The 14,342-nt window shown below is 35.2% G+C and overlaps 1 protein-coding gene across 3 annotated transcripts in view; it reads right to left on the reverse strand.

Annotated features, from left to right (window-relative positions):
* The window catches only part of MAP2 (microtubule associated protein 2), a 376,564-nt gene that overhangs the window by 48,302 nt on the left and 313,920 nt on the right, over positions 1–14,342 (reverse strand). For all 3 annotated transcript variants that reach the window (XM_027873756.1, XM_027873755.1, XM_027873754.1), the window contains exon 8: positions 12,574–12,651. In XM_027873756.1, the coding sequence (XP_027729557.1) occupies positions 12,574–12,651 (78 nt within the window). The remainder of the gene's footprint in view (positions 1–12,573; positions 12,652–14,342) is intronic.

Below are 14,342 nucleotides of genomic sequence, written 5' to 3' on the forward strand. Positions count from 1 at the left end.
CCTCTACTCTCTATGGTATGTAGAAGAAAATCAAAAATTTCAAGCAAGGTCCCAAACATTTTGGAAAATATGGTTAAATTAATATTATTTTGTAGAACTTGTTTCTTGTGTACAATTTCTATCACATTAATGGAACTCCTGACACAAATAATGCCACTCATATACTTCCTATTGAATTAAAAAAAACAGGGAAAATGTATATACTTTTTTAATAAGCATTGGTTTTTAGGATTTTATATCAAAAGGACTAAGAAGGCAAAATAAAATGATGCCTCCCATATCCTAGGAAGACCTTTTAAAAATCACCAGGTGATAGTACAGTCATTTAAATTTTAAAGAATAGTAACAGACTAAATCCAATAAAATGTTTTATCCATTTGTTTTTCCCATTTACATTTGAAATATAAATAAAGAGAAATTAGTTGGAAAATATTCACATTAATGAAAAACTGTAATTGTAGTTGAATTAAATCTCAATGAGAGAGTTGTACTGTGGAGAGTAGAAATTGCTAGAGTAAAATGTGATTTTTTTCACATTTTATTTCTGATACAAAAATTATTACTGATATAACTGGATGCACATATTTATGAAGAGGTCTGGGGGTGCTAGGACCCTGAGAATGCCAAGGCAGAGTTGCCTGGAATGAATTCACGCTCTTAAGCCTTCTCTTAGTCAAGTGGCAAAAAGTTCATTATGACACCAATAGAAGTGAGCAAGGGTTCTTAGGGAACCTGCAAGATAGTGAGGATGGTGCTGGGGCTTATATGGAAAAGGAACAAGAAAAAGAATTTCCAAGAATGCTAATTAGGTAATAGGGACTTCAAGGGATATATCAGGGGTCCAGGTGTCTTTGGGAACAGGTGCCTATAATCTATGGATGGGAAAATGCAGGGAGTCTGCAGAGATAACTTTGTTGATACCAGACATTAAGGGAGAAAAGACAGATTTTTTTTTTTTGTTTGGTTGCCAAAGGCATGGACTTTGGGGATCTGGTATGAGGGAGAGAGCTTGGGCCAGCCAGGGACAAAAATCCTTGGGCTAGTATACCCGTGTCTTTTCTGATAAGGTCATGTGTTCTGTAACAAGGGGAAAATTTTCTCACAGGACAGGGGCCTACTGATAAATTGGGAGGCTTCCACAGACATGATTTTAGGGCTGGGCCCCAAGCATCCCGTCATTTACTACATTAATATTTAATCAAATTGACATTTTTACTTTGGGAATTTATTTCTGTAAGTGGCATTTTTGCCTTTCTGAGTCTACTTTACCAAGTTCATTTAAATTGCCCTTTCATGGTGATATAAAGTAATTGATTTCTGTGATCAAGTTAAAAGAATTTTAGTGTTGCTGTCCTATGCTACCAGACTAGATTCAATGTGACATGCAATTAAAGTTTTTCAAAATCCATTTAGATTTCTTTGGTTCCCATTTTTATAAATCATGCTTATTTCCTCTATCTTAATCATCCTTCATTCAAGTCACTTGAACTTTTCTTCCTTTTACTGTTTTATCTTCTGGATACCATTAGAAGATTGATTTTTTTCCCTATAAATACACACTCCTTTACTTTATCAGATTAGGATTGGCAATATACTGGTGTATTTTAATTTCAAGCAAGGTTGGCATATCTACTGTAGGATATCACCAGACTGTAGGATACAGGATATTAGGTTGTATGATATAGGGCACTCCGCTATTATTCATAATAGTAGGATTGTCTACAAGTGCATTTCTTAATATCATAGTCACACATACTTGTCTTTTCCATTACCAGAGTAATATCTTTCTTAAAGCTTAAGAAGAAGAGTTGACTCTCCTTCATGGTGCTGATTAAATTGTTACTACATAATTAATTGTGTGCCTCATCTCATTCCATCTCAACAAAACCAATTAAAATAAACAATAATAATCGTAGCTAACAAATATGTAGCAATGTAAATTCTGTAAACAATTGACATTGGCCCAAAATACAAATTATTTATGTGCAAAATATTTGATCCTCACAGCAACCCTTTCAGGTTTTCTAGCTTCCATTGTCCTTACACTCCACTGCCTGTGTCCCACTGAATTTCTCTGGAAACACCTTTCATTGCTGTCCAGGTAGGTATATTTTTATCCCCATTTTACAGCTGAGGGAACTTGGCCAGGGTCACACAATTGGTAGATGTCTAAGGCAGGATTTGAACTCGTGACCTTTTGACTCTTGAATCCAATGCTTTAGCCATTATGCCATGTAGCTACCTCAACAAGGCCACTAAGTGATTTTCTTCCCTGTTTCTGATGGCAGATGGGACTAGGAAAGAATTAAAGTCACATAATCAATTCTGCCCCAACAGATTACTGAAGTGACGATTCCCCAAATTATTCACTTACGCATCATGAATTTAGCACATAGTTAAAAGCAGAACCCATTATTTTTGGATTATGTTCCAATGATGCTACAAGAATACAAGGCACATGTGGATCTTTGTTAGCTTATACAAGAAGAGAAGTTTGTGTACTCCCTGGTTTATCTATTAATAGGTGGTGGGAAGGATTTATCCCAGAATTAACCTCTCACCTTATTTTTGGCAGGAAATCTTCCAAACACGTTCATTATACCTCTAAGAAAGCAGTGGACCTGATGTACACAAGGACTTCATTTCCATGTGGAAAAAACAGGCTGTCTCTGTTCCCTCCCCAACATGAAGGCACATGTAACATGATGAATATGGTCAAGGTTTCAGGGCGGGGAGGAGGAGCAAAAAGGGACCATGCTTGGTTCACCTTTGTCATGGCTCAACACAGCCTCTGCCATCTGCATGGTGGCACTGGGGAGCATACTAGGGTCAGTCCACTCAGAGCTGAACAAGGGGTGCTCATAGTACTCCTCATCTGAATTGTAAGGGTCATCATCGGGCACAGACACTGAAATGGAGGGGGCTAGGAGCTTACGCCTGTCCCCGCTGGTGGCAGGCAGAGGTCCCACTTTATCCTCAGCCCCTTCATCTACAAACAGACACACGGAAGAAGCTGCAGGGAGAACTAGACAAGACAGACAGACACAAGATAAGACGGGACAGGATGGAGGCATGCACTGGGACAGAGAGATCCATGGAAGCCACAGGGTGGGATGAATGGATGGAAATCAGCCAGGCCAGAGTCAATGAAGAATGGGAAGGGATGAATGTTTCATGCTTCAATATCCCGTGAATTCAACTTATTCCTTTTGACAATTTTATTGCCATTGATTGATCTACATGAGTCACAGGCAGTGTGCAGCCTTAGTGCATTTCAGAAGTCTTCTATATCATTTCTCCAAATAAGCTCAAACAACCATAGAAACATTGGAATGGAAACACAGCACTAGAAAAATTAATCCACCATTTCCTTAGGGAGAAACCAATTTTCAATCTTCTCACATTTACAAATGTGTAAATTTCATCAGCTACAAAAAAGAAAGTTGTTAAAAATAGGTGACAAAGTAAGGGCAAAACTTTTTCTTATTTGGAAGACTATAAAATATTGAAATTAACTGGAATGCTCAGGGAATGAGGCATGCTGTTTATTTTAATTTTCTGATTAACAGAAGGTTAGTCAGAAATTCCTTTTTGTAGGAAAGCTTGTTGAAAATTAAGTATTCAAAACTCATTCTAAGTATATCAGTCTTCATTCCTGCCTCAATAAAGTTGGGCTCAGAGAACATGATGAAATTTTTCTTGGATAACAGGTCGATGTAGTGCCTTGAGGTCACCAGTTTGGACATTCATCCTCACTGTACATGAATGTTAGATGCAGACAGTAGAAGATATGGGGTTGAATCTGCATGGATACTTAGGAACTGGTATTTTGAACACCTCTCTGATATGAGCTTGCTTTCTTGGGATTTGTTTCTTTCTCCTAAGAGTAGCATTCAGGGGAAAAAAAAAAAACATTTGGGGACTCTAGTTAGTTGACTTCTGGTTAAAGCTTTACTATGCGTATTATTTTTAGTTCATTATAATACTGACATGACCTATGTTTTCTAGCTTCCATTGTCCTTACACTCCACTGCCTGTGTCCCACTGAATTTCTCTGGAAACACCTTTCATTCCTGTCCAGATAAGCTGGTATCTCACCCTTGTATAAGATTCAGCAAATAAGAGTACAATAAAATCAGCTTTCCTCCTTCAAATTGGCTAAATGTGAAACTGCATAAGTACAATTAAAATAATTTGGTGATAATCTAAATTTGAAAGATTTTCTTTTTTATCTTCTCTTTGCTCTTTCCTATGCTGGTTTGCAGTAAATCCTGGTGGAAGCAGCAAGCCTCCAACCCTGTGGTTTTAATCTTCTTATAATTGGCTCATATGATTACAGGGTCATTGGTGTTCAGCCAAATACCACCAGCACGAAACAGCCTTTTTTGTTCTCCACAAATGGTGGTTTACCTTCGGGATTTTTGTATTTTTCTGCTACAAAAATTACAAAAAAATAAAAAAACAAAACAAAACACCTGCTTCCAATTCTGCTAAACCATTCATTGCAGAAACCAGCCAGATGCTATACTTTCAGAATCCCTTAGATAAAGTAGAGAAAATGAAAGAAGGAATGAAATCACTTCAGCCTCCATTTTTTGCCTTTCTTATCATGCCCAGAGCTTAGCCTGGTATGGTAAGAACTTAATAAATTATTGTTGACTGACCAGATAAACTGCATTGAGTAGATGCAAAATTGGAAAATGAAGCCCTCACCCTGATTCCAATTTCTTGAATAATGCTTGGGTATGAATTTATTTCACTGGGGAAAAAATTCATAAACTTCACATTTGAAGAGTTTTTCAACATATTAGATAGCTTTCCAAGTATTTCGTATTAGGTTGAATATCTATTCAGGTATTTCAAGTATAGTGAAAGTAAGCATTTGATTTCTGTGAAATGGAGGCTGTCTATATTCCTATATTTGAATAGCACAATTTGAAAATGTATAATTATATTCTCACCTACATTTAATTCACTCATTACCTTTAAAGGGATATAAGGACTCTAGTCATCCCCTTGGGAGGGGGGAAACATTTCCCCAGAGGACAGAGGACCATAAGGAAGCAAACTATAATCTCTGAATTCTACAGCATCTTGAATTTAGGGACACCTGGAAAATTGACTTTGTGGGGGCCACTGTTACCAGTTAGAGAGAGTTATTCATTGAAGAGAATTTACATTTTCCTTTAAAGAGCTCTTTGGTCTCCCTCCAAAGTTGAGTTTGAATCTGAAGTGAAATTTTTACAAAGATAGGCATATTGCTGAAAGTATTTTTTTTAAGATAATGAGGATGGTGAAAATTCAGCTCTATATTTCTTTTCATGGCCTATTAAGACATCTAACTTTTGGTGGCCTCAAGAACATAGATTGATAAAACTTCAGAACTGGAAGTTACCTTAGACATCATCTTGTCAAAGTCCCTTTTTGATAGCATATAAAAACTTCTTTTTTTAATATCAAGTTAGTAGTTTTAAAACATTATTCTATTAAAAAGAAAAGTGCATTTGCTTCTGTATTTGACAAATGATTACATAATTTAGAATGATCCCAAAATTTCTATCAAACCATTTATTGTATTCTTGTTGTCCATTTGTCCCAAAAGGATCATGATGTACCCAAACTGCAGGTAACCTCAACCTCAAGAGGGTCAAGGAACTGACCAATTATTCAAACTACTATATGTGAGTATGTGTATGCATGTGTCTGTGTCTGTGTGTTTTAATGGAATCTTTATTTAGAATCACTCATTCACAAAGACAAGGCTGCCTCTGGTTTGATGTAATTAGGTATCCTAGGTATACTCTTAGCCTCCCTCCATAGACTTCCTAATCTATATGTAGCAATATCTAAATTTATCAACCTGAACACATTTTTGAATGTAAGTATAATTAGCAACTGAGAAGCATTTGAATTTCTTAAATACTGAAATTTCCATGAGAATATGAAAATGAGTAATACTTCCTAGTAGTGATAGTATGATATAGTAGCAGGTATCATAGGTTTTGTTTTGTTTTGTTTGCTCTTGAAAGAACCTTAAAAAATCTTGTCCAGATCTTTCATTTTCCAAATGAAGAAACTGAAATTCGGAGAAGTTAAGTGACTTTGCCAGTGTCGCTCAGGAAGTCAATAATGGAATCACAATTTGAACTTAGGTCCAGTGACTAAAAATTCAATGTCTTTCCCCCCACAAAACCATACTGCAATTGGTTCATACATTGCTTTGTGCAAGTTACTGTCTGAACTGAGCAATATTTCCTTTCTTATTGGGATCAAAAATATAAATTTCATACCTATTGGTATAAACTTAGAAAAAAGCTAAAGAGCATATCTATAAATTCAATTTCCATTAAAAATTCAGCACTAAGAATCACATAATTTTTTCCTGTAATATAACATATTTAGTTTCAGAGTGATAATTTATTTTCCACAGCCAAGTAATGAAAATGAGAGATAAGCAGATAATTACCATGGTAGTGAGAAAATTTTTCCATAGCATTTGTTAACTCTTAAAGTACTTTATTAATGGATGATTTCAAGGATGTTGTTTCAGGATAGATGCTTAGAATTTTCTTTGACTACCTAAGAATAACAATAATTCTAATAATAATAACTGACATTTATACAATGCTTACAGTTTAAAGGTTTAATTAAGGCTTTACTTTTTTAAATTTTATTCTAACATAGTGAAGGCAAAAACCTAAAATTAAACATTTAAATATATATTATAATTTGTAATATTAAGTATATTATTATAATTTTATATTAAAATATGTGTTATATATATATTTAACATTTTAATTTTAGGGTTTTGCCTTTGCCTTAGTTATTTAGGTTTAAATAATTTCTCAGCTGATGAGAGAAATTGGACTATAAAAAAGTCTCTTACACTTGACTGAATTGTGGACACTAGTCTTGACCCATTGCACAGCCACCAATATTTTGCAGTGACTAATGGGGCTAGTAATCATTTCAACCTTTTAAAACATTTTCCATTATATTAAGCAAGCTCAACGGAGGTGATGGATTCAAAAATAAGTATTCTGTGATTTGCTTTCAACACTGATTTCTGGAAAATGAAGCTGAAACTGAAAACACTTAAAGCTTCGGAAATGGCAGGTTCAAGGCAATGACTCATCTGACTTGTTGTTCTTCCAGAGATTTGGGTCTGTTCCTGCTGCCCTTTTATGAAGTTGCCACAACTTGGAAACAATCCAGAACTTTGCCTTAGATCTGCAACTTTTCAAAGAAACATTGTTTCATAGTTTCAAAAACCTTTCCTTCTCACTCAAAATGAAAACTTAAATAAATAAAAAAAGAGTTCTCTTTGAAAAGTTGCTCCTTCTAGTTCTTGGTTGCCCTGAAGTCTGGCAACATCAAAAAGAATGCCTGGATAAATCCAATGGACTCCTGCCTGGTATTATTGATTATTTATATTTCAAGTCTTCTTTGAAGTACCAAGAGCCTGAAGTATGCCTATCTAACCACCCTCAATATGTGTTTAAGAGGATAGGATTAGTTATATTCCACCAATGACCTCAAATCTAAAGACACTGGAACCCCATAGGGATACTGTTTGTTTGTTATGAAGTAGAAAAAGTGGTAGAACTTTGGAGATGAGCTTCACCAGTCCCAATAAATTCCATTCAGCATAGCATGATCTCAAGACCAGTGTTAGAATGGGACCTCACTATTGCCCAGCAAATGCTTTTAGTTATCTTCCTTTCTCTTCATTTGCTAAGTCCCACGTACAAGTACTTTTGATATGGGGATGGTGGAACCTTTGGATAACATTGGTGTTAGTCCTAAAGACCAACTACCTGTCATGTTGGAATTTGACTACAAGGTATCCTGACTCACGGAGTATGGACCTGGGTTATAATGAGCTACATCACACTCAATTTTGTATTTGAATAGTCAATTTCTACATAAAAGGAATTTTCAAAATTGATATTCAACTATTTCAACTAATGGAATCAATTCTCTGAAATTCTCCTAACAAAAGATTTTGGTTATGCTCTGGAATTATACTTTGAAAATATTATTTTCAGTGTGTGTTACTGCTATTTTACAAAATATTCAATGTCCTCTACCATACCAGATGGTTTGTCCTACTAGGGCTCTGTCTCTCAAATTACTTTACAGTTAACTACTCAATTTTTATTTATTCTCTTTCAATTTATTTTGTGGATATTTATATATGTCCCTGTTGCTTCTCCTGTTAGGGTGTGGGTTCTTTGCTAGTAAGGATTGTTTCATTCATTGGTTTTTCATCCCTAGCATCTAGCACAGTGCCTGACACATGCAGGCACTTAATAATCAATTTACTGATTGTCCCTCGAATCATAGTTGTTTTGGCTAAAATGGACTGATGCTCTTCCAAGAGTCCATTTTCTAGTATTTTCAGTGAATCCACATGGATTTTGAAGGCAACTTCCTCTGGTATAACTACCACTCAGTCCTTTCAATCTTGAAAAACTTGTGAACTTTTTCAGTTGACACATCATCTGTGTTTGCCACCACAAGCTGACTTGTGAAGGAAAACTGTCTTCATTATAGGAATGATACATCCCCTCCACAAGAACACTAGAACAATAATAGTCTCAACATTTTAAGTTTTTTAAAAAAGAGAGGGTAGAGAAACCCTAATTCTGACCTTGGCTGTGCAGTGGTCCCTGCACTGACTTTTCCCTTTCTTCAGGAATACAGGCCAAATGTCTAGAAAAATCATGGGGTCAAAGGTAAAAAGGAAGCCATCTCATTTGAAAAATAGGTAGCTTAATGCAGTAGGGCTATGCTAATCATAAACTTGTCCAAGCTTCCTTATAAACTCAGACTTCTGGGTGTATTACTTGTTTATTTAGTGATTAGGTCACAAATCTTTGTGAGTAGCCCAGAGAATAAGTACAGAGAAATAAAAGATTAATCTTGATAATACATTAGCAAATGATATCAATTAACAACCTTAAGTTATTATTTTTAATGGTCCCTTGTGTGTTACCTCTGGGGGAAAGATCATCAAAACCAAACCAAATCAAAACAAAAAACAACCCACCACAATTAGTACAAAGTCACAAACCCTTTAACCCATAACTGTTAGCTCATTTCAGAAGTAAGGGAACCCTTACCTCTGCTTAGAAGCGGTGAACTATGTTTTGGCCGCTTTGTCACTTGGGTGAGAATCACAATTAAGGTGATTACTCACCCATCTTCAAAGACAAAGAAATCATACCTACACTCACTAATTCAAAAACTCCACTGTTGTCTTCTACACAGTTTGTGTAGTTTCCTACACAAATCAATAAAAAAAACACACACACACAAATACTCCAGTAAATCTAATCAACCAGCTATTTTTAAAAAAGACTGACTAGTAACAAGTTACTAATTTATTTTTAATTATCTAACAAAATGAAACTACCTATTTTAAAAAGTAACTGGTTATTTCACTGACTTCAACAGCTATTTAAACACATAAACATATCAGTTTGGCCTTAGCTCATTTTTACCTCATAGCCCTACACACCTGTTACATATTTGTGGCAATCAGAAGGGGTGAATGTTATCCAGGCCGTCTGCCAATGCTATAGATTTGCCTTAGCCTTAAATGTCTGGTTTGTGAAATAATGTCTACACTTTGAATGTCAATCAATTTCAATTATGCTGAGTAAGATGTTATGGAGAAAAAACAATGGATACGAGTTGATCTTTAAAACTGCTTCTTTGTGAAACTTGTAACTCAGAAACATCTCTCATTTTAAAAACAAGGCATTGGTTCTTGATGTAATTTCATGTGTGAATTTTTTAACAATGAAAATCAGAACCTAATCCCAAAACATTAAAAATTGGTCCTAAAAACACAGGTAGTAAAGTCATTTTGATGTTTCATAGGATTTAGATCTAGAACAGACCCACTCATTTTATAAGGAAAGAAGCTCAGGCTTAGAAAAGTGCAATAATATGCCAACCAAGACACCCAGTTAGTAAGTGGTGGTCAGGAGTGTACGCATAGGTTTTTTTTCTTTCTAAATCCAGTGTTCTTTCCAGTTATACCTTCAAGTTAAATTCTATGAAAAGTGAGGTGACCTTATTTCCTCTTCCCTCCCCTCCAATAAGCTACCATAACAAAAGTTATTGAACTGAAGTAATGGGACAGGAATTATTCTAGACAAGTGACAACTATATTATCACATGTTTCAATGAAAGGATAGTCAAGTCAAGCCATATTTTGTTCATATTTTAACTAAATTTGTCCTAATTTCCAGGATTGGATTTTTTTCCATAAAGTAGATGCAAGGTCATTACATAGAATTCCAAAGGGTGACTGTCGCTCACAATCCCAAACTGTGAGAAGACCCCCTGGCCACTGAATACATTCCTCATAGAATGTGGAAGTCAGAAGCTATTAAAGCTGTGATATTTTATGTCCCCAGGAGGGCACTCAGCTGCTCAGTGACTAATCTATCAATTAAGAGGATTAACTAGCCACTTACAGATGAATGTACCTCATTACAAAATTACCTTTTATTGCTTCTAGAGTAGACAACAAGAATGTAAACTCCTTGAGGGCAAGATCTGTTTCATTACTATCTCATATCTTCAGTACTTAGCATATTATAAGTACTACTGTAAGTAAAGGGCTTCTGAATCATTTTGTTTTGACATAGAGTTCAAAAACTTGTAGATTATTTTGTATTTGGTCTGAGATTTCACTGGTATAGCGAACTCCTAGTAAAGAAACTCCCTATACCAATGCAGATTAGCAACAGTTCTGTCCATAATTTATAGTCTTAAAGACTTCTTTAGGGCACTGAGAGGTTAAATGATTTGCCCAGGGCCACACAGCCAGTATATATCAGAGGCAAGACTTGGACCCACATGTTCCTGACTCCAAAACCACTTCTTTGTCCACTACAGCACACTTCTTGATTTTTTTTAGAGAAGAAAATACTCAAACTCACTAAGAACTGAAAAAAGATGGAAGTTAACAAGTGACTGACTTCCTTAAAAGAATTTTATTTTAAACTAGTTGGTATACACATGCTCAAATGACTAAATATTTTGGTTTAGTTGTATTAAAATCCAATCTAGGTAATTTGCATGTATGTCTCTACAGATAGAAAAATCTCTGTGTGTAAATATCTCTCTAATAAATATATAGAGATATACACATGTATATATACATATATACATACATATGGGGAGAGAGACAGAAAGAGACAAGAGAGAGAGAGAGGCAGAGAGACACACAGAGAGAGAGAGATTAGCAGTATGGTGTAGTGGAAATAGTGCTGTATTTGAGTCAGAGGACATGACCTATGATTGAATTTTGGGTCTGTCCCTTACTATTTGTGCAACCTTAGACAAGACAGTTAACCTTTTTAGGTTTCAGTCTCCTCGGGTAAAATGAGATTGGGCTAGATATATTTTAAGGTTCCTTCCAAGCTCTAAATCTATGATCTTATAAAATATGTCTAAAATAGATTTAATTTTAAATTATTCTAGAAAATCTCAGGATTTTTCTGTATCCATGATACTATATATATGTATATATATTTAAAGCATAATCAGATGTATTTGGCTTTACATACATATATGTATAAATAGACATACATATTATTATCAATGCTTATCTGCAAGAAACAACTAAAATGACCAAAGAGGAAAGAAATGGAAAGATGGAGAGTAAAATAAAAATGAATTAAAACATTAGAATGAACTTAGTGTGTCTTATACATATACACACGAATATACAACACACTAAAGCAATTCATTGTTGAGGTGTAACTTAATCTGTAACTTAACTCTGCTGTTTTATTTTAACACCGAATGAATGGAAGCAGTTTAAATGGGCACTTCAAGCAATAAAGGGCTAATGGTAACATCCTGCCCTTAAATAGTGCTTTTCATTTGAGAATCTGAAGGAATTTTGCACCAAGGCAGTGCCCTATTTTATCGCTGAGGAGAAGAAAGCTTACATAGCATTATATTAACGCTTCACTGAGTTGCTGGTGAACTGGATTCTTCAGATTCCAAGAACTATGGTCTGGAAGGTGTCCTGCTAGAGATGAAACCCAGTTTCTTGGCTCTGAATTTGTCATTTTCAATCCTAGCTAATATTTTCTCAAGGTTGCATATGTCTCTCTGATAGGCTTAAGTCAAATTCCTGATATTACATAATCGACTTATGAACATGTTAAAGCCATTCCTGATGCTATTTAAGAGCCATTAAACATCCCGGTTGTCCTTGTTGTCAGAAGAAGCTAGTATTAGAAGAGTTATTATTAATCTTAGCTCCTTAAAGGCAAAGAGTTTTTTCTTTCTTTGTTCACCACATACTCCGATTTCTGATTTTATTTTGCTCAAATGGACATTTATACAGCATAAATTTTTAACCAATTCCAAGTTACTTGAAGGATAAAATATCCTCTTCAAGCTAAGGTGAGGGGGAAAAAAGCTAAGGCAGAGCCATGGCAAATTTATCTACCAATATCTTAGAAAGTTTGGCCCTATGAATTGGAGCTTGGTTCCCCTCTAGCTGAGGACTATGTCCCCAAATGTCCCATGTGTGCTTACCTTCCTCCACTGTTCCAGTCTGTTCAGAGGCTGGTGATGGAGGTGGAGAGGGAGGCAGATTAGCAGACTCTTCAACTGCTAGAGATGGAACAATGAAGAAATAAATGGGATTGAGCAATTCATAAGCTATATATATATATCATACTAATTTTAATGAGGGCTTTCTAATCAATTCAGGGAAAGATACAAAAGTAAAGTACAATTAATATACTCAAAGATATTATGCTAGGCATGCTTTTTAAACTTCAATAAAACAGGGGAAGCTGGGTGGTGCAGTGAATAGAGCACTGGCCCTGAAGTCAAGAGGGCCTGAGTTCAAATTCGGCTTCAGACCAAACACTTGACACTAGCTGTGTGACCCTGGGCAAGTCACTTAACCCCAATTGCCTAAAAATATAAAAAAAAAACTTTAATAAAAGCAAAACACTTCATTTTTACTAGAAAGTATGTAAACCATCAAAATAAATGAGCAAATCTCTATTGATAGTGACCATCAATTTATTCAGCTTGTCTTCTTTATGCCTGCTAGATTGGTAAAATATTTACTCCTTATTCTTATAGATTGCCTCCAAACTTTTGCATTAAGACTCTTGACTTTGGATTTGATCTGAAAAGGAAAGATGAAGCTCTCTGCCTCATTTTTTTGAGTTTTTTTTTTTGAAAAGTACATGATAAGAATTTTCATTAAAAATATAAAAAAGTTGTTAAAACATGGAAAGATTTTTATCCACTTACATAAAAACACAAAATGCTGCTAGTATGCCAACATTCTAAAACAATTTGGGGCAAATAACCCTTGGAGGAAAGGGAATATGTTAATTAAAATGCCTGCCTATCCTTTGACCTTGACACTATAGATAATTATGAATATTGTTGGAAGGTTCTAAGGAATTCATTTAACTCAGTTAAATGAAGGTATTTTTTTTCTCTTTAACATCCTCAACTTCTTTATGGTCCCTACCATAAAGTAAGGGCTTTGCAGAGAAAACAATTATTGCTCAAGATCAGCAGCAGAATCTACCCATTTAAAATATATTATGAATTTTCATTTCATAGATTGAAATCAACTATGACTGTTGGAAAATATTTACTTAATTCTTTAGACCTATTGGCTTACATATGACTTTTCATAAGTGTCAAATAAAAAAATCAAAACATGAATTAGACTTTCTGTGAAAAAATATGTGCCTCTCACTGAGTCAAAGTTAACATTGTGTGTGTGTGTGTGTGTGTGTGTGTGTGTGTGCGTGCGCCCGTGCCCACACTCAACAAAGTTGAGGGCCTTTAATACCATTGTCTTATTTATGGACAATTTAACATATTTTATATATAATTTACTGGAGTATATTATTCTATTTCTATCATAAAAGTGAAAGTAAAGAATTGAAGCTGTGCAGATGAAAATCCTAAACCCTAAGTAAGCTATATGATTGGCTAGAAGAAGGAATCCAAACCTATGATGCAAGATATAACATTAGTGGAGATGTGCAGGGGTCAGATGTACCTACCTATTGGTTTCCTGTATGTACTTTGTGTTATATACAAATCTGATTTCCTTCCTTCCTTCCTTCCTTCCTTCCTTCCTTCCTTCCTTCCTTCCTTCCTTCCTTCCTTCCTTCCTTCCTTCCTTCCTTCCTCCTTCCCTCCTACCCTCCCTCCTTCCTTCCTTCCTTCCTTCCTTCCTTTCTTTCTTTCTTCCTTCCTTCCTTCCTTCCTTCCTTCCTTTCTTTCTTTCTTTCTTTCTTTCTTTCTTTCTTTCTTTCTTTCTT

Source organism: Vombatus ursinus, unplaced genomic scaffold (genome assembly GCF_900497805.2).
Source record: "Vombatus ursinus unplaced genomic scaffold, bare-nosed wombat genome assembly UNPS02014802.1, whole genome shotgun sequence".
Lineage (NCBI taxonomy): Eukaryota > Metazoa > Chordata > Mammalia > Diprotodontia > Vombatidae > Vombatus > Vombatus ursinus.